Below are 23,746 nucleotides of genomic sequence, written 5' to 3'. Positions count from 1 at the left end.
GCCTTATCCTTGAATGAATTGTCTTTGATCTGTATTATCCAGATTGCAAAAGATGAGAACATAAAAAAACATGGCATATTGGTGTGAATGAATGGTAAAAATATAAAAAATATCTATAAAAGTACTGTAATATCATTTTATTGTTCATACTGTATAGAATTTGTTTAAATATATTAGATGTGTGTTCAGTTTCTCATATATCAGTATTGGATTAAACTACCGTACATAGTTGTCCAAATTCTAAAATTACAAGAAAATAAATACACAGCAGAATCGTGTTGATGATAAATGAACTTACAAATAAACAGTATAAATAACTGTATAAATAAAAGAAAGACAGCACATATTATATTTTCATATTTAATCATTATTTTCTTGAAATATGTTCATTTCTTAATATCTTTGGATAAATTACAATAATACAAATGGCAAACTTTGGTATGAATCATAGCGACTGATACGCATTTTGCCATTGACTTGGTGTAGTGCTGGTTTGCAGGCCGACTGTATTATCACTGCATTCATGTATGTTTCAAAGAGGCTTGACGTCAAAGTGTGCGTCATATTGCTTTTCTCTCATTTTGATCCATCTTTTAAGCTTCTCTCAGGGCACATCCACTTAAAGTGGACCTCCGGAAGGTTTTAGTGTGTTAAAGTAAGTGGCTTTCTTAACTCCCTTTTGTTAATGATTCAAAATGCTTTTATGCAGCCTCATTTTGGCTCACAAGCCTCTCTTTCCACGTGTTAGCAACAATACATGTGTGTTGGTCTTTTGTGAGGATCATACATTTTGAAGGATTTTTTGGGGGCAGAAGCAAGAGCTGTAATGCTACTCATGCACTGTCCCTGCCCCAGCATGCATATGAACAGCAGTGCTTTCTAATGGGGGCAATCAGACTTCGTAGGCAACACATATAAACAAACATGCAAATAACAACTTCTTCCTGCTCATAAGTAATCAATTTAAGACATCCGTAAACACACATTAAGCTTATTTCTAGTTGTTTTTTAGGCAGCTTCAGTGGCGTGTTAAAAAACGTGGCGTGACAAAATATTATTGCAATATATCCTGTCGTGATGTGTTTTGATGCACTAGTGCCAAATATTGATGTTTTTATTGGAACAGATGCCATTATGAGCTAATGTACCTAATAAAGCGTTGGACTCATGCTAGCAAAAATCAATAGATTTTTGGACGGATGACATGCTAGATCATTATTTTGAATACCTGGATTTTTTTATTTATTTTTTAATGGGCATTGTGAAAATGTAAAACTGTGGAACCTCCAAGGTTGAGCAATGATTTCGCTGGCCCATAGGAATGAATCAAAAGTCTTCATCATCTTATTTTTCAACATTCCTACCATCTGATTGTGTGGACTTTACAGTCACATTATTCTTAAAAGTGGTATCATGTCAGGGGCCTTCCGCTTTAGAGGTTCCACTATTTTTCAAGTAGTTCAGAATTGTCTTATTGCACGATTATTATTATGGCATCACAATAGAATTTTCATCAATTCATCTGATAGTCCCTAAAGCTACACAAGCACACAAAATGTTCAGAAAAGACATGCAACCACTGAACAAGTAGTAGTAGTAGTAGTAGTATCAGGTGCTAAATGGAATCCACTGACTGTACATATTGCTATTGTTCATATCCTATTTGGTTATCTCATAGAAATACAAACAGGTAAGAAAGTGTATCCCTTTGAAAATTGTGCAAGCCCCTCAAAAGCCTACAGGAGTTACAATTACTTGTCGTTCAAGTCAGAATATGGCTGTTACCTTTTTATTTTTTAAATCTGCTCTAAAAAAATTGTGCTCTGGTCTGTGCAGTATTGGCCTTTTCGTTTTTTGTGCCGTGGCAGTAGATGGCGCCATGACACGTGTTTGGCAAACAATTTGCAAACCATCTTATAATATGAAACAATATGACAGGTGATTTGATAATGGTGAATGTGTTCTCATGACAATTTAGTAGGGAATTATCAGTCAAGCAAAATATATACTGTAATACGCACTAACTGGTTGGTTTTCCGTTATTTTATCCAACCCGGGATGTAACACGCACCTCGACCAATGTTCCCTGAAGAGGACAAGGATGAATGATTTGCCTTTGTCATTTTTCTGCTATATTGCATACTTTTTTTTTATAGTCCCTTCTCCCTAACTGTTACAAGAACAGCCTATTATTGACAAGACCAATGTATCTTTGACAATTTATGGCTTAAATGATTTTAAATCTTTTTTACACTCAGATGGTGCCGGTGCTAGGGGCACTCAGTATATTTGAGCACAGAGAAGACCCCGAACCCCAACAACCATAGACAGATGGAGCTGATAAACATCAGAAGGGCTCTTACTAAGAGCGGGTGTCCGATTTCAAGCCCCGGGGTAGAATGCAGTGGTCCCTTACGTGGCTGGTTTGTCAGAGAAACTGACAAAAGTTGGAAAAACTGGCAGGAAGGGTCCTCCTACGTCAGTAACTACAGCTCCCTGGTGGATATTTTCTATCTGCAAGTTCTGGCACTAACAGATGTACCCAACCAGCATTGGCACCTGCTCGCTGTGAAAAGCGTAACAAAGGCTTTAGATCCCACCAGGGAATCGATCCGCCACACAAGGCCCACTAAGCCAATATATTGCTATTGGGAATTTCCAGCTCAAGTTCTATTCTTTCCCCTTGCATTGCTCCTTCTTTGTCTCTCACAGAAGGTATGAAGGCAGGCAGATTAGGGACAAAGTACCCGTGGAGACCTGAGAGCACTGGTAACTACAGCACATGATAATGGCTCCTTGAGGGTGGTGCCAGGGCATCAAGGGAGTCTACGTGACAGGTACAGTTGACTGAAGAAGGTAAAAATAAATAAGACGTGTGCTAGCTTGTCACTGGAGGCTCCTCCGGACCTTCCTCCAAGCTCCTTTCTCCATCCCGAGACTTTTTCCTCCTCTTGTTACCTGGAAGCAAGGACAACATGTGACATTTTGCGGCAAACATATTGATCAAATGGGATTATTTTTTTCATGTTATTTTCAATTAACTATGAACCGTGGGTGTATTTTAGGATGTGACAATTTAACCTTTTGCTTTTATTAATTTCTTTACTATTATGCTTAAGTCTCATTGTGGTAGTTTTGCAGGAGTAACTCAAGTCAAATAAGAGAGAACAAAGACATTCCCTTCTTCAGAGGGCAGCCCCAGGGGGCCGGGGCTGCTCGGACCCCTGACCATCTGACCCCCAACCAACAGTCGAACAAATTGCCAGACATCACATTGGCAGAGTTTTACCAAGTCCTGTAATTTGAGTAGAAAAGGAGGAGTCAACGTCAGGGGACTCGTATTTAGCATCTTAACAAGGAGAACCATGCACACATGTCATCTTGACCTCATGAGGGATCCTGCTGTTAACATCAACAGTTTGAAACTATAGAATAAAAATCGTTTTTCCAACTAAGTTGCCTGAGTCCGAGAGGTGTTCATTTCATCACCAGCCAGCAGTGCCGGGTGGCGGATTCCAGAAACGCGACCGGGCCGGAACCACTACAAGCAAATTCACCACTAACCCCAAAAATGTCTTGGAACATCTATGGCCGAATGCATTCAGTGACAAACTCACTCATGGGACCTCATATGGTAAACTTTGTTTGCATTTTGCTTTTTCAGCCAAATTTAGAGTGGGGTTAATGTCTGGTCAGCACTGTTTAAATAGCTTGTATTCATTATATTTTAATAAACTGCACTAAAATTAATGCCAATAATGTGATCATTAATGTATACAATACAGGTGAAGAAAAATGTTTGAGGGGAATCAAAAAAAAAATAATAACACCCACACACACACACTTCAAAAATGGGAATTTGGTTAATTCTAAACATGGCCATCACGTTCCACGAATGTTAATCGTAAATGAGCACTTTAAGTGCATTTTAAGTGCCTCTGATTAAGCCTAAATGACACCAAGTTGCAATGCTTGTGTTGTTCAACCTTGGTTTTATCAGATTATTTTAAAATTCAACAAAATACTTTGCTAAAATGTGTTACTTGTATTCTGACAAAAGGAACAGACTCCCTGGACATAAAACCTTTGTGGAATGAAACCCCCATGTGAAATAGCAAAATCCCAGTCCCCACATGCCGTCTCATTGTCTCAAACATCTCACTTGGCAATGTATCCCTTGACTCAAATCAAAAAATAAATGAGTGAGTCATATCATACCAGAGCCAATGGGCAGCTTAGGGTCTGTAACCATCACAGTAACATCATTGGTTGCTAAGCTACGCAAGGCGCAGTTGCAAAAGCAGTGAGAGGAGACACACACACATTGATTCACATGTCCGCAGTAGAAGTGTCACTCACTCAATTTACGCAAGAGCTTTTTCCCGACGTTCTCTTCAGAGCTGGACAGAGAGCGAGAGCTGATATATGGAGAGATGGATCGCTGAGAGTCTGGAGGCACATCTGAGAAAAGACACAAAAGTAGAGCAATTTGAGTATATATATATATATATATATATATATAATTATTTTTTTTTTTTTTCCCCCCAGCCTAACTGACTGGACACATTTAAATACACACAGCGCTTACCATTTTCTCTTTTATTCTCTGGTCGATCCTCTTGAATGTAGGGAATCTCATCCATACGGAGAAAGACAGTGTCATTGGGGCTCCGCTGTCCATCAGATTTGCTGCCTGTGTTATTACACAGTCAGTTATTGACAAGCAGTTGAGCCATCTGCTGATTTTCTTATTTACACGGAGTGAGTGATTGTCTATCCCAGAGCAGAGTACAGATTGCTTGCGGGAAATCCTTTAATCCTTAAAAAAAGCGAGCAGATTGTGCATGCCACATTTGTTGAGTTTTGGGAAATGAAACATAATAGGACTTTCACTTCATTAGATGCTTGATCTGTAAATACCTTATGGCACAATATCGTGAAAGATAATTAAACTGGGATTTGAGATGCCCTTCTAAATATAGACACGCAATGGCCACATCAATATTAGATCCAACACCAGACCTGATTCAACAATACTCTTTTTACACAAGATAATAAAGGTCTGTTTTTCAAACAGATGTTTAATTTAAGAATATGTCCAGTATTCGGATTATTTGCAGTTTGCAGGGGTGTAGAAATGCACAACATCAAATTATTTGAACTGTTTCATTTCAAAATGCCATCTCATTTTAAGTAGAACATTAACGCTGCACTTAAAGGTACGATGCATAAGATCCAGCAACATCTAGTGGTAAACTAAGAGAATGGAATAATTTTGAAGCATGCACAATTGCACACTAGAGTCTCTTCAGAAACTACACTTGACAAGCGTACTACCACTATAGTACGTTAGCATAGTTCTTTTCCTATGGGTTCCGTAATACATTTACTGATTCCTAAACATTACGCCACCATAGACTCAAGCTTCCCCAACTTACGAACTATACGGTTTCTCTCATTGAGCCTGGAGGTGTTGCGATGGCCCGCGTTGGGATGGAGCTGAGCGAGGCGTGCCAATCCCAGGCGGGTGTGAGTGCCGGTGAGGGGGAGGGCGATGCTGTGGGAGCGGGCCTCCACGACGGGCGGCCTCCCCTTTGCATCTGTATCTACTGGATCCGGCGTCTGTGGTGAGCTGTCCATTCGTGTGGCCATCAGGGCATTCTGGTAGTGTGTCCTCATTATCTGAAGGAAGGGTCATGGTTTGGGGAACGCTTGAGATGTGACATTCTTCATGTGTATGAGTTTGCATTTGTTACCTTAATGATCTGCAAGTCTGTGAGCTGTCTGACTGAGTAGTCTGGTAAGTAGTGCCCTCCAGCTGAGAGCTGACCGATACTGCTGCCGCTCAGCAGCGATTCTGATTGGTTTAGACCACTACTGCGAGAATTATATCTCTGGCCTGCACAGAAAATCAGGTAAAAAAAAAACTAAAAACTTGTTGACTAGCACAAAAATAATGTTAAAGACGATGTCAAAATCACACAGGGCATTACAAAGTGTGTCAGAATCCATCCATCCATTGTCCCCCGGGCCTCCACCTGGTGGGATGTACTCGAAACAACTCAGCCCCAGCCACCTCACAGCTGGTCCTCTCAACAAAGAGGAGCAGCGGCTTGACTCTGAGCCTCTCCCGGACGACTCCGCTTCTCACCCTATCGAGACATCCCACAGAGTAAACTAATTTTGGCCAAAGAGGATCTTGTGCTTTTGGTCATGGCCTACAACCTGTGACCATAGATGAGGGTAGGAATGCAGATTGACTGATAAATAGAGTGCTTTGCCTTTGGGCTCAGCTCCTTCTTCAGTGCAACAGACCATTACACAGTCCACATCACTGCTCCGATCTGCTTGTCGATTTCCTTCTCCATCCTGCCTTCGCTTGTAAATAAGAGATAGAGGGAGATATTGAACTCCTCTACTTGAGACAGAATCTCATCCCCAACATAAATCGGGCAAGCCACCCTTTTCTGACTGAGAACCATGGTCTCAGACTTGGAGGTGCCGATCCTAATCCAACTGCTCCACACTCAAATGCAAACCACTCCAATGAGAGTTGGAGATCACAGCTTGAAGAAGCCAACAGCACCACATCATCAACAAAAAGCAGAAATGTAAGGCTGAGATTACCAAACCGGACCGCCTCAACACTTTGGCCACGCCTAGAAAGTTTGCACATAAAGAAATGAACAGCTCCGGTGACAAAGGACAGCCTTTGGGTAGTCCAACTTTCACAGGAAATTAATTTGAGTCTTGAGTGAGCACCAACTCAAATGTGAACATCCATGTAATAATGTTTTTTTTTTTTTTAAGTTTTTGTGATTAATACTGAATGTATTATGATGTGTAGAAAGGACATGGTAAACAAATGACACCAGGTTCTTTTCATTTTAACTAACCTATGACATTGGTGGAACAGAGACCAAACTGCCCATAACAGGGGCCTCAGTACCACATTGTCCTTCTCCAAGTCGCCAAAACGCATGCAGACGGTTTGGGCAAACTCCCATGCACTCTCAATTATCCTGCCTAGGGTGTAGAGCCAGACCATGGTTCCATGGCCGGGACAAAAACCACAATGCTCCACCTGAATCTGAGGTTTCATTCTTTGATGGATCCTTCTTTCCAGCACTGGAGTGTGATCGTTCTATAGTTAGAACAAATAGAAAATATAGAGAATATATAGAATATAGAGAAAATACCAGAATTTGACCCCAAAATTAAGGGTGCGCCCAATACTTGGCCCTATACCTATTTTTGGTGAATTACAGTAATTACAAGAGCTAGAGCAGTACACCCTGAGCAGGAGCCTCCAGGGTGCATGACAGTTCACCCAACCAGTCTACATATGCTTTGTGGTCTTGGAAAAGGCATACAACCATGTCCAAGTTCTGTTGGGGGTATCAGACGTCCTGATACAGGCTGATTGAACCCTGTACGTCAGAGTTAACTCCGCATTTCCCTGCAGTTAAGTTTGTGGTGAGGGTTGACTCATTTCACAAACGCGATACAGTAATGCATAATAACCAACAGGAAAAAAACATAGATACTAATAGATTTCAACCACAATTCCCTTTTCAAAACAAAACCGTATTCAAAACAACCAAACAACTCCGTCAAGAAAGGCCCATAAGTAAAAAATATAAAAAGGATTTATTTACCTTTGAGTGCCACTTGTTATGCCCATATTCCCTAAGGAGGGATATCTCCAGCATCGTTTCCATATAAATCATCTTATTACTTCTCTCTTTAACATCTCTAGTAATCTTAGGACCCATGGCTAACCATTTCAACTTTGAATTAAGCAGTAAAATGCACTATAAATATGGTTTTGTAACTACTTACAATTGAACAAAGCTATACCGTTTCGCCAATATGAAACAAGTGAGGCCAACCAATAGCAGACCAGCATCTCCGTGAGGAGACGCCGACAAATAGCAGGATTCTAGTCATGAGTTGCATGGAACCAGTTAGACGGCAATAGTAAATAAGTGCAATTACCTAAAAACTCCACAGATTGAGGCAAAACAACACAAATACAGCCAACCCCCTATGGTCATGACAGTTGTTTTTGTCCCAAATCCGGGAAAGTGTCATAAAGAGGGGATGAAAAATCTCAGTATTCGAGGTCACAACATTAAAAAAATGTAAATCAGGGACGTTGTAACACAGGGGACCACTGTATATATATATATATATATATATATATATATATATATATATATATATATATATATATATATATATATATATATATGCATATGGCATATATTCTATATTCTCCATTACTGTACTTTCTTACAGTAGCCTGTGTTGTATAGTTTGAAGGTGGGCCTACCAAAAGAAGTCAATTAATTTAGTTCCAGCATTTAATCATAATTGACAAACTGTTTGATTCTTTACAGTTAGGTTAATACGCTATATTTTTTATTAAGTATAATATTATGGAGCGCTAATTCGTGAAAAGCAAATGATGAATAAACGCAAAAATGTTGTAATGTTTTGGTAGGGAGGTTGGAACAGATTACCAGTAAAATAATTTCCATTACATTTCAAATGATAGATCCAAGTGCAGTATAGTCATGCAACAAATCAAACTCGCATTTTAAGGTATCACTGCATTTGTCTACATAAGGCCTTTTTGTGACACTTAACTTTCCACTGTCTAAGATTGAAAAAGGTGCATGTGAAAAAGTTTTGACTAGATCGAGTTTTTATATAGTTTCTGAGCTAATTTTGGGATTAAAAGATATTAAAATGAGTTTTTGGATTTGCTTTAATCCCACCACTGAAATACAAATTACTTGCACACTCAAGTGAAGACCAAAAGCGCACATCATAGGAACAGGGAACCTTTTCTGCTTCCTCGACAGTCTTAGCTCAAACGATCTTAGTCAGGTTGTCTTCCACTGGGAAATTCTCTCTTAGCCTCATTTTTTTTTAATTACAGTACTTACTTCCCACAGCCACTGCTCAGCTGCACATTGACTTGGAGGGATTTAGATGTCAATTAGGTCTCATGATTATCATTGCTCCTGGTTGCCACAGGCAACACCACCATTAGCACCCGTTGAGACCCTCTATCCCAGCTGACATAGTGACTCATGGCAAATGTACTTACCGATAGGCAGGGGTGGGATGAGAGCCGGCATGCCGTAGTAGGAAAATGCCCCGTTTTCAAAGCGGAGGGCCTCCTTTCCGATTTCTACCTCCACCCGTCCCTGCAACATCAGCACGCCTATTCGCTCATCATGTCACCACCATATCGACCCAGAATTCCATTGAACAGCCCACACAGGAAATATCAAATTCAGCATTGTACCATGCATCATTGAGCACAGGGATTTTCATTTATTTTATCACAAAATTGCCAATATACACATCTGTTTATTCAATTTTGTTCAATTGTGTACCCCCCAAAAAAATAAAACATGAGAAAAAAAATGCACTTACTCACAGATAAGGCTTTTTAAGATAAACCTAAAATGCACTATTACTTTTAAAGTGAACCTAAGATAACATTCTTTAAACTTTTGCATGCTTAAATTGTCATTGTTTCAGTACATCAGCACTTTACTTTAAAATAATGATTTTTATTGTTTTTAGCTGCCTCCTGCACAGGTCTGTAAATGAATGATGAAAGTGAAGTAAAACTGCATATTATGGCTCTAAATACTATTCATGTGTTGTAATATTCAGTGTTATAATGACCACTTAAAGAGGACTAATTTTAGCATGCTCCAGTGATTTTATGGTTCAGTAATAAATGAGAATTTTGTGTTTAAATGCTGCTTGTCATCATGTTTGGTCAGCTACAGGCTCCACTCTAGGTCAATGTTGGAGGAGTGCCTGTGTAACATTACAGTCAACTCGTCTGTTTGGCATAAAGGAAACCTTCAAAGGACTTCTTGCCACAATTTTTTTTTTTTTTTTTCATGAAATAAACCCCCACAAATCACTGAGGGCATGAAAGATGAAGCACCAAGTAACAAGGTAACACTGTAGTTCCATTTTACTGCAAACAAAATACCAATCCCAAAATCAAGAAATTTGTTGTGTTTTTTTTTGTTTGGTGGTGTGCTGTAAACGTTCGAATGTAAAATATATGTATTGGCTTATTTAAGGTTTGGAAAAACTGTAGTTCAAGGCGGTGTTGCGAATTTGTTCAAAACTGACAGCTGTGAAAAAGGTGATTACAACCAAAAAAATATATAGTTGAGATGGGTGGGGAAAATGGTTTTTGACTAGACTCAGCATGTTTACCTGTAAGATGAGGACAAAGTAGTCAACAGGTTTGTTCCTCTGGAAGAGGTAGTGCTGAGCAGCGTGTTTGTTCTTAGGGTTGAATTTGAGTTCTTGCACTACACTGGGATGTTTGATGAGACGGAGCAGGATCTTCTCTGACAGATGACATGGTCTGAATGGCTCCACCTCTGACAGTCAGAGACACACAGGCGCACACAACAATATGGCAGGCGTGTAGAAAATAAGACCAATGCGTTTTGCTCTCTTTTCTTTCGGTCCCATTTCTAAAACTATAGCTATATAAATCACATGACCATACCTGTAGCCAAGAAGCGATGTGTTGCCAGCAACAACTGTGGCGAGATCTTGACATTCTTCTCATTTTCTGCCACCTTGAAGATGGAAAAATCCTGCTGTTTTCTCTCATGGTGCGATACGCGTCTTTTGGTCCGATTATCAGCTGCGAAACGCACACACCGCAAAGACAGGTATTTAAACATGTTTTCTCTTTGTACTCACACTAAATAGCATTTAGTCATGGGTTAGAATTATCTGCATGCATATCTGCTTTATAAATAGACTAATCCTTCACAGATGTGAAGGTATTTAACACATTATATTTTCTCTGATGAATCATAACTGCTTCAGCGACAGCTGCTGCCATAAAGACATAAGCTCCTCTTTACTGTATGTATAATTACTGAATATCGACCCACGTGGGTCACATTGCATGCAATTAAACACATTTTTTTCTTTCCAAGTGGTGGCACATAACAGTACTGTATATAGAAAGAAAGCAAATGGGTGATTTATATTTAAGGCAATTAAGGGATTATGGTGATTTTACTTTTCAATATGCAGGAGTAGTGCGCTGTACTGGAGTGAGAAATGTGCAATCAATTGATTAATGAGCCAAGTGATTATTCTATGAATTATGTATTACAAATGCTAACATCCATTGATGGTTTGGAAAGCCTTGTTACACACTCTTTTTTTTTTTTTTTCCTTTTTTAAAGATTTGTTCCAGTTTGCAATTGCTGCTGGCATTTACTCGTCATTAATAACGTACTATAAAGATCTGTCTCGTCCACAATCTCAGACTTGATGATCTCTTCGATGACGTCCTCCAAGGTGACGATGCCCATCACCTCATAGAAGGGGTCTCCCTCACCCTCGTTGTTGACCTGCTGCACCACAGCCAGGTGGGATTTGCCTGTTGACCACAGGGGAAAAATGATACTACAAGAGCATGTGTGCACGTTTTAATAGTAGTTGAAAGCTGTGCGAGCCTGTCCTTATCAGAATTTAGTAGGATTTTATGCAAAAAGAGATAACATTGATAACTTTATTTCAGTTCATTCAAAGAAAGTGACCAATTTTTTATTATACATCTTAGGAAGCCACAACTTTGGCTTATGAGAAATGTAGAAAAATATACTTTTACATTACTCCATTGCATAGAGTCCTTCAGGCAGAGGCGTGGAAAATTATTGCATTTTATTACAAATAATATATCTATCTCCTTAAATTGCATTACTTTTGATTCATATTGATTATATGAATACTTCAATGCAAAGATAAATATTAATTTCCACAATAATAATGATGATGACATTTTTTTTATTATTATTATTTCTAACACTAATTTTCATACTACTACTGTTACTATTACGACTACTAATACTACAAATAATAATAATAATAATTGGGTTGCACGGTCGCGTTTTAGCTACGTCCTCCTCACAGTTCAGAGGTCGCGGCTTTGCTTCTGTCTCCGGACTTCCTGTGTGTGATGAAAATGAAAGTGAATACAGGTACAGCTAAAAAGTCAAACTGGATCTCATATGCGAGCTTGCACATGATATTCCTTCATGCTTTCTGTGACTCAGACAAGACGTCACTGGGTATTTGAGGGATTAGCCCGGAGATGCTTTGGCTCTTTGGGAAGATTTGGCGGCCCTTACATAAAGCATTATTACACAATCAGTCTGGGGACGGCTGCATCTGCCACCTCTGTGTCTAAGCACCGCTTGAAATCGATGTGACACCATGAATCCCACAGTCAAGCATTATAAGCATTGAGCGTGCACGATGATCAAAACATGCTGAACAGAAATATTTTTTAAAGGGGGGGTGGATGGGCTGTATACGGTCCAAATAGAGTAGCTAACCAGTCACCAGTAGAGACATATACGCATATCTATCCTCCACTGAGCCAGTTCATATGCGATTTAGGGCAATCACTGGCGAGAGATCAAACATTTTAATCCCTTCGAGCAGGGTTGGGCAACCTGTGGCCCGTGAACTACAAATGACCTACAAGAACATTTGATGATCCTGCAATGTAATTCTAAAGACGTATCGAACAAAAAAAAAAAAAAACAGCTGTAAAACAGGTGTTTAATCCCCTAATGTTGAAAACATATTATGAGGAAAAAAAAATGCTGATCGACCGAATGCTTCACGTCACTGAATTTTTGCTCATGACGTCAGCCTGTCTAACTAGCTCAGGTGAGTCAGGCGTGGATGTGCCTTCATAACTGCTGATGTGCCTAGACACTGCATTACATCACTTGTGCGTTACATAATACCCTCGCAGAACAACACACACACATGCCCCGAGTGAAACCGGGTTTAATGCGAATGCCTCTTTTGCAAATGGTTCTGCTCCACCAGTTTGCAGGGCTCCCCTGCCACGATGCACTGTAGTGTAAACATCACATTACGTTCAGTGTCCCTCATAATGCAATTCTTGCATTACATTGAAACATTATAAGAGCGAGGATGCTCCAGTTTGATTCACTCTTTCTTCTAATAGCAATATAATGAAATGCCATTAAATTGAGTTACTATTCCGCTCATAATTTCACACCATGCTTATTGTTATTGCATGTTTTTTTTTTTTTTTTTTTTTTTATGTAGCCTCGTATTTAAGACCTTAATTATCATTCAAATCATGCCTCTTTAAATTGATCATATAGATGTATAGGGCATTTATAGCATGTCCTTCTCACAGTTCAGAGACCCGAGTTCAAATCCACCTTGCGTGGGCCTTGCTGTATGAAGTTTGCATGTTCTCCTTGAGCCCGCACGGGTTTTCTCTGAGCACTTTGGCTTTCGCCCACACACCAAAAATATGCGGGGCAGGTATATTGGACATCCAATACGAAATTGTCCTGAGGTGTGATTGGGTGCGTAAATGGTTATTCATCTCTGTCTGCCCTGCAATTGGCTATCAACAAGTTCAGGGTGTCCCCCGCATACTGCCTACTGCTTGCAGGGATAGGCACCAGCAAGCCTGCGACACTTGTGAGGATAAGTGGCTCTAGAAAATGGATGGATGGATGGATGGATGGATAAAAAATCCACAATTATGATAAACATATGTTTATTTTCTTGTAAATATTTATAAAAGGCAGAAAGGCATCTTTACTCCATCCATTTTTCAAAATTTTAACACAAACTTCTCCTTTGGGCTTTTCCCTTCAGAGGTCGCCCTAGCAAATCTAGAATCATTTTGAGTCAAAAACTGTTTTGAATCAAAAATAAATTCTGAACCAAATCAGAGACAAAGTCAAAATCAAATTGAATCATGAGACAGTTAGAGATTCCCACCCCTAATGGATAAGTATCCATCCTGGTCACTCCCAAAGAGAACCTCAGCATCTTCATCTCTTGCTCTGGCTCTGCCTGCTGTATTTTCCTTGGTGGCACTGATTCCAGGCCAAACAACATCAATGGTCTCACCACAGTCGTGTGCACCTTTGCTTTCATGACAGCTGAAACTCTTTTCAACTCATCCCATCTCAGCCTACCTGAACCCACTTCTTCACCTCTTTTTCACATTCTCTGGACTGTTGACCCTAAATATTTAATAACACTTCTTTTATTTCTCCTCCCTTTATCCCCACTCTTTCACTTCGGTCCCTCTCATTCACATATAGTCTGTCTTGCTTCAGCTACCCTTTGTTCCTCTCTATTCCATGGCCAAGCTCCACCACTCTAGCTTCTCCTCCACCTATGTATAGCGTACTCTCACTACAGATCACAATGTCATCTGCAACTATTATTGTCTAACCTTGCCTGTCAGCCTGTCGATCACCATAGCAAACAAAAAGGGTTTCAGACCTAGCCATCCATTCCTCCATAGTGCTCTTTTTTGGCATGAAACCATACTCCTGCTCACAAATGTACACTTCTACCTTTGGTATAGCTTCAACAACGCTTTCCCATTGCTTAATTGTATGGCTCATCAACTTTATTCCTTGGTAGTTAACACAACTCTGCACACCTCCTTTGTTCTGGAAAACAGCCCTCAACACACTCTTCATACATTCTTCAGGCATTTTCTCACTAAGAGCTTGGTAAACAACCCTGCCAGAAACAATACTGCTACCTCTGCAAGACACTTCTATACTTCCACTGGTATATCATCACGGCCAAGTACCTTTGCACTCTTCAATGCCCTCTTCACTTCAACCTTACTAATCTTTGCTACTTTCTGTTCCACCACAGTCTGTTCTTTGTTCTTACCCATTTTCCTCATTCGTCTGTCCTTTACACTACAGGCATCAGTCATTTATATCTCTACCCTTGATCACCCTGACTGCCTGCATGTCCTTCCCATCTCTGTTTCTCTGCCTGTTTAGGTCAGTCTCTACCATCTTTAGTGTCCAACCTAGTATACATCATCAAACACCCTTTGTTTGGCCTTTGCCATCTCTACTTTCACCTTACAGTGCATCTCCATGTACGTCTGTCTGCTTTCTTCAGTCCACTCAGTGCTCCACTTCTTCTTAGCTAACACCTTTTTTTCTGTATACACTTCTGTACCTACTTAATCCACCACAAAATTTCCTTATCTATTTTCCTTCCAGATGACACACCAAAAGGTTGAGGCCGTCCTATGCTGTCTGGCTACACTTTCACCTACTACTACTTTGCAGTTACTAATCTCCTTAACAATACATCTTTTTTCTCATTGTTGATGTTCTATTTTTCCTGAGTCTTGTTTCTGAGTTTTTTTTCCAGGAAGTTTATACCTTCGTTTTGGTTGTTACTTTGTATGTTGTCTTTTTTTGATCTTGTTTATTGATTCCATCTTTTCTTAAATAAATAATTAGTTTTGAACACACCCTGCCTCTATGGTTCTCTGCATTTGGATCCACATCCTCCTCTTCCACACCACCTCACAACAGACAGATGTCACTGAAAGCCATTGTAACATTGTGGCTATTGGAACACTAACACTAGAAGATGTTTTTTAAAATAAAGCATCTTTTAGTAAATGTATTCAACCTAAACCGCTCTAAAATGTTATAGTTAAGAATTGAACCGTATTTGGACAGGGATTCTTTTGCATGCCACCAGAGGGTGCCTACGTTGCACTACATACCACAATTCGGTGTACCTTATATGGCACTTTGCATAAAGGCACCATTTTTCTAAAAGTAAACCTTGTTTGAATACTGTAAATCCACTATTCTAAAACCCAACAATGTGACATAGTTAAACAACTCTATTTTGTTGAAAAATATTTGACATTTCTAATTAATATGCTGTTATTTTAGGATAATGGGTATTAGAACTGAGGGTTAATATTTCATAAACTATTTAGTTTTATTTAGTTAGATTTAATTGTGTATTTGATCATTTAGTATTGAGTCCATGTTACTCCAGCTGCATGTAATTCAAAAGGGAGCATTGTTAAGATTTGTCAATTACATGTCTAGTATCCGATCTCTTTACATTGTTCAGGGGTGCTTAATGACTCGTCTAATGAGTGTGTATGTGTAGGCGTGTTTTGCCTGTGACATTTCCCCTTCACTTCCGCAGTAGAACCAACCCCAGTAATCCCAGTGTGACGTTCCCAGCAGGGCTGCCTGACCAGTGGGAGCCTTCCATTCATCAAAGTACGAAGGAAGCCACCAGACAGGAAAGGAAAAAGGTTGTAGTTGAATTTTTCATGATTGCTCTGCGGGCATGAATGGCAACTGCACATGGAGTGGAGAACAGGAAAAAAGGCTCTTCATAGTCAGAAGTGAGAGCCGAAGAGTTGGCAGACCAAAAACTATCCGTCATAATCCTGAGCAGGATGAAGCAATGTACCTCCTGACCTGTGAGTGACAATGTCATTTATGATCCTCTCCCTAAACTCAACATGTTTTCTCTCACATAATAATCAGACAGATGAATCTTATACTGGTACAAAGATATTAATGCTCGCTTTTAATTGGCCATGTCAATGACTTATTCATTATTCAACTACCACGGACCCTCTCATTTAAAAGTTCCATTGTAAGAATGGAGCTCATTGCACTAATTCCTCTCGACTTGTCATCATCTGATTTCAAAATGAGTTTAGCATAGAATAGAATGTCTTTATTGTCATTGTATCGCAGATATGCAACAAAAATGGGGAATTATCCACAAGTGTTGCCTAGAGATACAAATTTAATTTGTTCCCTAACTATGATGTACGCTGATATCCACGGTTATTGTGCACTGATGTAGTTATATTTATTTGTTACACTTTTTGATGCCTTTTTATAATTTAATAATACCATTAATTAATAAACCCTTAGTGAAAGGTTTTAAGAGCATTTTGGGGGGGGGGCTTTGAACCGATTAGGCTATTTACGTGTTAAAAAAGAGTGTATGTACCAATGAAAAACAGATAATACGAAATGCCCTTCGGAAACAAATTACATTCCTATTCCACTGTACGTATATATTTTCCAAAAATATATTTACAGTGACTGCCGCTATTTGCAGGGAATTGAGACCAGGCCGTCATTTATATAAAAAAATCTACATAGGCATAAGTGACTCTAAACGTTTCCAAGTTATGCACCATGATTTTACCAGTCCCTGAACTAATATGAGTTTGACACATCTTATTTTGGATGTCGAATATACCTACTGCACCACCCACGCAGGCACAGGGAGGACATGCAAAATCCACATAGGAAGACTGGAGTCGGATGTGAAGCTGTGAGCTTCGAACTGTGAGGCGGATGTGCTGGCTAGCCTGCCACCTTGCCACTCCATTATTATTATTATTATTATTATTATTATTATTATTATTATTATTATTATTATTATTATTATTACAAACAATAATAAAAATAACAAATTAATTATTGACTACTAGCCAATCACAGCACATGGACCTACACTGGCCTAAGGCAAATTTAGAGTGCCAATATTACCTATCATGCATATTTTAGGAATGTTGGAGAAAACCAGATTATCAGGGAAACCCATGCAAACAGAGGGAGAACATGTCTCAAGCAAATCCGCGACCTCTGCACTGTTTGCCAGACTTGCTTACTCAAATTCCATCGTGCTGCCCACATTGTCTGTTAACTGTAGGATTAAATAGTTTGTGCATCATGTAATGCAATCCAATTTATTAGGTTGCTCCTTTTACTATGCCAACCTTGGAAACCGGGAGGTGACACAAATCACAGTGTTTATTAAAAAACAAAAAACAAAATCAAGAATAGTAGTTCAGTAAAATACATTAATGCTGTTTTTTTGTTTGTTTGTTTTCATGGAGGATAACAAATACTGTATATACAGTACCTATGGGAATGATGTGTTATCCATTTACATGTATTCTGCACCATTTGTGTTCACATTGCTTTTAAAACTGCACCAATCTAGGCTAACAGTTTGTTTTCTGTAATCTATATCGTTTATGTGTATGTCTGTATTTGGTACATGCAGCATCCACTTCAACCTGTGGGCCTGGAAGGGGGCTCCTCCCACCTGTGGTCCCTTCTGGAGGTTTCTGATTTTCCCCTAATTGGGGTTTTTGTGTTTTTCTCCCCCTTCTGGGAGCTTTGACAGGGGATGCTGTTGTGTACCTTACACTGAAAAGATGTCTCTGTACGACTTCTTTTTTCGAAAGAGGTCTCTACATGACCTCTTTGCATCTGTGAAGCCCTCTGAGACTTCGGTGATTTAGGGCTATACAAATAAAAAATTGATTGATTTGATAACAGTTACCATTCCAGGGTACAAATTCCATAGATTGTCAGCATGAAGCCAACCAGACGTTTTTTTTTAAAGCAAATCTTCTGTATGTTTTTTCCTGAATACATCTGAAATTCGTCTTTGTTTCTCCTTGATTTTAACATTGAACATCAGCTTGAAGCTTCTTTTTGATTAATCATTCACTATTTGTCAAATTTCTGTTAATTATGAAGTCAATTGAATTGAGTTTATGACCACCATACTCTTAAGGCCTCACTGAATGTGTGGCAATTTTACAGCATACAGTATTTAAATGCTTTCATCAGTGACATGCTTATAAAGTAGATCTACAAAGACGTTCATTTGTCTATAGGTGTGACTTTGAGTTTGGATGTTAGTCTATATGGGCCCTGCAACTAATTGAATAGCAGTTAGTCGAGGGTCTAGTCAACAGTCCAAAGGGAGCTGGGGTAGGCTCAAGCTAACTATAGTGGCTCTAAAGAGAATAAATGCAAGACAAAATGCATGTATAGATGCACTTAATGTCCTACATTGATAAATCCCAACAACAACAAAAAAAAGAAGACTACCCCGTCATGTTTTTTGACTCTCTAACCTCTGCTTGAACCCCCTTGGTCTGACACTGTTTCACATTTCACATCTGGCCCTCCATAGGGATGAAAGGCACTTCATGGCCATGGCCTACTGTGAGCTTAACATGGCACTTCTTTGGTTTTTGGTTGTGTTTTTAACTACATGCATACACTTCAAAGGCTCCTCACACCATAGGTGGTGATAGCTCCAGAATGGAAAGCAGAGCATATGGCGCCTTGAACGCCAGCGGCACCGCCTTCCCAATTGTATGGCAGCCTGGGATAGATCTAAGAGGAGCGGGATTCACCCTGGTGTTCAATTACCTCGTTTGAATTCCTCCAGCATCACATCCAGCTTGGTGTCGTTGAACACGCAGTGCATGGGGTGCTTGTAGAACTCAGTAATGGTCTTGAGCGGGGTGCAGTCATCCGGGTCCACAAAGGCCAGATCCTTGACGAACAGGATATCCACAATGTTGGACCGCTCGTTCTCATACACGGGGATCCTGGTGAAGCCACTCTGCATCACATCAGACATGGTGCCGAAGTCCAAGATGGCGTCCGAGGACAGCATGTAGCAGTCGGACAAAGGGGTGAGCACATCCTCCACCATCTTGGTCCTCAGCTCCAGAGCCCCTTGAATGATGTTGAGCTCCTCCTTGACCAGGTCGTGGTAGGGATCGGTGACACGCAACATGGCCACCAGCTTCTCCCGCGTGTAGAAGCTGGAGATCTCCTGGTGCAGCAAGAAGTCCAGAATCTTGGAGACTGGGTAGGCAATGGGCAGGAAGAGGAGCATGAGGAGCCGGGTGACACACAGGGTCTTGGAGGCAATGGCGAGGCTGTGCCTGGACGCCACAGAGTGAGGCAGGATCTCCCCGATAAAGAAAATCCCCAAAGTGCAGGACGCGGTGGAAAGTGCGGTCATTCCCAAAATCTGGCACATCCACACCACGAAGCAGGTGTTGGTGAGGACGTTCCCCAGCACCACGGTGCACAGGATGTAGTTGCCGTGTTTGCGCACGGACTCGATCTTTCGCGCGTACTTCTGCTCCTTCTCGGTGCCGCTGTTCTGCAGGACCCGCAGCTCCACGGGGTCCAGCGCCAGCATGCTGATGTTGAGCCCGCTGCACAGCGCCGAGAGCCCCAGGAGCAGCACTGACACGCCGGCTTGCAGCCACGCGTCCGCCTCGGCGGGTCTCTCCACCACCGCCAGCCAAAAGTCTCGCGTGTCAAAGTGTTCCCATTTGACGCCGTCGAAAGCGCACATGGAGTAGTACTTGACCGCCTCGCCTCGGCGCAGGTGCTTGGCGAGGAGCTCCACGAGCACCGAGTTGTGACTGGAGGTCGACTTGAAGGAGCCCAGCAGCTCAATGTCAGAACTACGGGCGCTCTCCTCCTCGCACGGGTTCCCCCTGGGGCGACCCGCATCTCGGTCCGGTTCCTCGATGAAGGCGATCCACGGTGCAGCGGGAGCCGCCTCGGCCGCTCCGCTCCGGTTCACGCGGGGATGCTCCGTGTAGTAAACCCGCAACACGAAGCGAGTTCCCTCCGTGGCTCTCAGGACGCCGTCTTGTACGGACAGCTCGCCGCTTTGGGTGTCCTCGGGCCGGACGCCAAGCAGAGCCGTGGCGGGGGCAGCGAGCCGCAAGAGGAAGAGGAGGAGGAGGAGAGAATGCGGGATGCAGCGGGGAGCAGCATCCGCAGCCATCATGCTGAACCAAGGACGTGAGGGGGAGCTGACAGGGTCACGTGGTTTGCAGATGGAGCCGCATATCCACGGAGCGCAGCCGATGGTATGTCACACTGTGAACGTGCACCGCAGCCTTTAAATATACATGACACACCGCGTGACGTCTCCAGCTTGCTCTATGCCACTTGCTAAAAATAGAAGCAGGGGGCATGCCACGGTGTCAAATCTACGCCATTATTATTAACGCCCAGCAGTATGAATCACACTTTTAAAAATGGGTTAACTGAAATAATGAAATCATACTTGTCCGATGATAAAATAAGATCTGCATTTAGTACTCTATTTGACCACTAGATAGCAGCATTGTCAAGTCTTTCTACCAAAAGTCTTCTCACATCCTATGACTGATATTTTTAAAGTCAGTCAAGAGGATGCACTTAAAGCGTAGTAAACGCTATTGAGTACAAGTACAGGTACTTACACGTGAAGTAAATGTGCTCCTGTAAAATAAATAAATAACTAAATAAATCCTGACACTATCATGTTTAACTTGAAACCATAATGCAATAAACGTTTCCCCATCCAACTTTCCTAAATGATTTTAAAACCACCCTAACTGTAATTTTGGTGGTTATTTATGTTTGGAAATTTTACATTTATGCAATTTTTGCTCTATATTCTACCTTTTAATCATTGTCTCTTTTACACACACACACACTCACACACGCACGCACACACACACACACACACACACACACACACACACACACACACACTCCACACACCTACGCACACACACACGCAAGCACACGCACACCTACAAAAACGCACATGCAAATGAAAGTGATGATTTACCAGCGGGTTTTCTTTTAAGTTTCCATATTTTCATATTTATTTCAAGATATTAAATTAGAACATCAACAGTACACATTTACACCCTTTGGATTTTAAAAGCACCAACAAAGCGATGACAATAAAAACAAAACAAATTATATAATAGTTGTGATAATAGCATTCAAATTAAAATGTTTTCCGTCTTTCGTCATTATTGTCGTTTGTTCTGTATACATGCATGCGAATAAAATCACTATACTTTACATACTTTACATCAGAATGTAATATCTATTCTATATCAACGATGTGCTTTACAAACGTATTGTTAAACATGTGGTTCATATTGAATAATTTTCATTATGTCGGAGAATATATCTACATAAAAAATAAAGTTTGTAATCTATTTAAAACATTTTAGTTATTTACCCGTTACTTATAGGCCAAATACATTCCAAACTTCCATTTTAATTAATGAATTATTGTTTTATTATGCCAACATTTTAAGGGGGCAAAATGCACTGTCCGTGTCCACTTGCGGTTTAAACTGAAACCGCTTTTGCAGCTATATCAAATGTTGTGACCGATGAAAACAGTTTTTGAGAAAATCACCAACATACATACAAGCGCAAAAAAACACCAACATCGAAGTAACAAATAACGCAAAAATAATTTAATGAAATAATCAAACAGTACAGCCTTTGTGTGAGTGAGTGCGTGTGTATTTTATTAATCATACAATCTCCACATTCATTCGTTTGGGTCCGCCCGCATACGTTGAACTTCCAAACTCTCAAATCAAGCGTTTTTTTCTGTTGGTCTATATGCAGTTTTCATTCGATAAATTCAATAATAATCAATAGATGTCCGAATTACCCAGTTCCTCTTAAGTTTTAACTGCACGTAAAAAACAGCGTTGATGCTCATAGAATACTCAATGCAAAACTAGAACATAAATGCCGGTAACTTTTAAAATATATCCCACCGTTTGGAAAATATTTTTATATACTTACAAAAAGAGACGCTCGAAATTACACAGCATTTTTTTTGTTACAAGTGTGACAACATGTTGCTGTTATTCACGGCCTTTGTTCTTGAATAGCATCACTCCTCCTCGTCTCATTTTTAAATGCATTCATTATTTGAAGAAGTGAGCAAAGCTTGAGCTTATTGAGCGAATGTCCGAGAAGCCAGATGTTGAATATGACGTTATCACTACAAATGAGAAAGTAAAACTAAATTAGGTATCCCACTCATGTCGCCAGTTGGCGTAATTTGAAATATAAGAATAAGACCTCAATTCATTAGCCACAATTTTCCTTTTTTGAAGAATGCTCTTGCGTGAAGCTCAAATCTTAACTTCGAAGACCGGGTTACAGCCTGGAAAGTTATAGTGTGCATTTTTTTTAGGTGCAGTGTTCTTTACTCGGCCTGTTTCTCATGCAGTTTGGCGTTCTTATGTGAGAGCTTGCGTGCATGACCCCAAAAGCTGCGCTGACCGCCCGCGGAGACGCTTGGCAGTGCTCCCCCTGCACGCTATCGTCATATTTATGAGCGTGTCATGTATTCTGCTCTCGCACATGGCTGAGCACCCAAATCTCATCGGGATCATATATGTTGTGCTGTGACGTAAATACACTATTAACGTGAATTCATCAACTTTAAAAGAAATACAGTACGAATATTTAATTGTACTTACTATAAAACTTAAGTCTTCTTTTCACAAAAAAAGTGTATTTATTCCTTTGCTTTGCAGACAGTGTACTCACAATTTATTGTAATGTATTTGAGTCGTATAGTTATACAATAGGCTCATCTTCTATTTGAGTCGACGTTACAATTTCATTTACGGTAATCACTTGATAAATAATGGTACTATTGTGTACGGTAACGTAATGTACATCTAATACAGGCTGTGGCATGCCTGTGCATGATTATTCCTCGATCGATGTATTCAATCACAATCATAAAACATTCCACGTAAAATAATGATGTAGGAACAACAAAGTAAACAAAAGTAAAATCCAAAACAAAACAAAAATATAATAAAAGAGTATAATAAAATAAGAAAAATAAAACATCAAATTAAAGTACAAAAAGAACACAACAAAAGTGCAAAAGTGCACTAAAAGTGCCAAGTGCCGAGCTCTGCTTAAATGACAGTTTTACTGTTTTGTCACATTCTTGTGGTGGACTTGAACTATATGCCACGCAGCATAACTCTGTGAAAGTTAACTTTTAGAAAGAAAACACCCACACACACGCGCGCGCGCACGTGCGCGCACACACGCTTTCTCACACGCAAACTTAGTGCACTAAAAATAATGCAAAAACAGCATTTTGCCCTTTAAAACTCAAAATAGAGAGACATTAATATTGTGACTACTTTTTTTAAATGTTGTATCAC

General features: G+C 40.2%; 1 protein-coding gene across 1 annotated transcript; it reads right to left on the bottom strand.

Annotated features, from left to right (window-relative positions):
- Nucleotides 1–122: 122 nt before the first annotated feature.
- cnnm1 (cyclin and CBS domain divalent metal cation transport mediator 1) lies at nucleotides 123–20,594 on the bottom strand. The gene is made up of 10 exons (XM_088421903.1): nucleotides 19,140–20,594; nucleotides 11,312–11,455; nucleotides 10,562–10,702; nucleotides 10,261–10,430; nucleotides 9,119–9,218; nucleotides 5,757–5,899; nucleotides 5,439–5,682; nucleotides 4,589–4,693; nucleotides 4,360–4,461; nucleotides 123–2,958 (listed from the first exon to the last, which is right to left on the bottom strand). The coding sequence occupies exons 1-10, from the start codon at nucleotides 20,527–20,529 to the stop codon at nucleotides 2,879–2,881; spliced, it is 2,619 nt and encodes an 872-aa protein (XP_088278029.1). The 5' UTR covers nucleotides 20,530–20,594; the 3' UTR covers nucleotides 123–2,878.
- Nucleotides 20,595–23,746: the final 3,152 nt, after the last annotated feature.

Source organism: Hippichthys cyanospilos, chromosome 8, assembly GCF_059441005.1.
Source record: "Hippichthys cyanospilos isolate Australia breed blue-spotted pipefish chromosome 8, RoL_Hcya_1.0, whole genome shotgun sequence".
Taxonomy (NCBI): domain Eukaryota; kingdom Metazoa; phylum Chordata; class Actinopteri; order Syngnathiformes; family Syngnathidae; genus Hippichthys; species Hippichthys cyanospilos.
Note: the sequence above shows the minus strand (reverse complement) of the source record. Positions and strands in the feature narration are given on the sequence as shown.

Coding starts and splice junctions, on each gene's coding strand:
- cnnm1 (XM_088421903.1), bottom strand. CDS start 20,529: ATGATGGCTGCGGATGCTGCTCCCCGCTGCATCCCGCATTCTCTCCTC. Junction 5,683..5,756: donor CAGACTTGCAGATCATTAAG/GTAACAAATGCA, acceptor CCCTTCCTTCAG/ATAATGAGGACACACTACCA. Junction 4,694..5,438: donor TGAGAGAAACCGTATAGTTC/GTAAGTTGGGGA, acceptor GTAATAACACAG/GCAGCAAATCTGATGGACAG.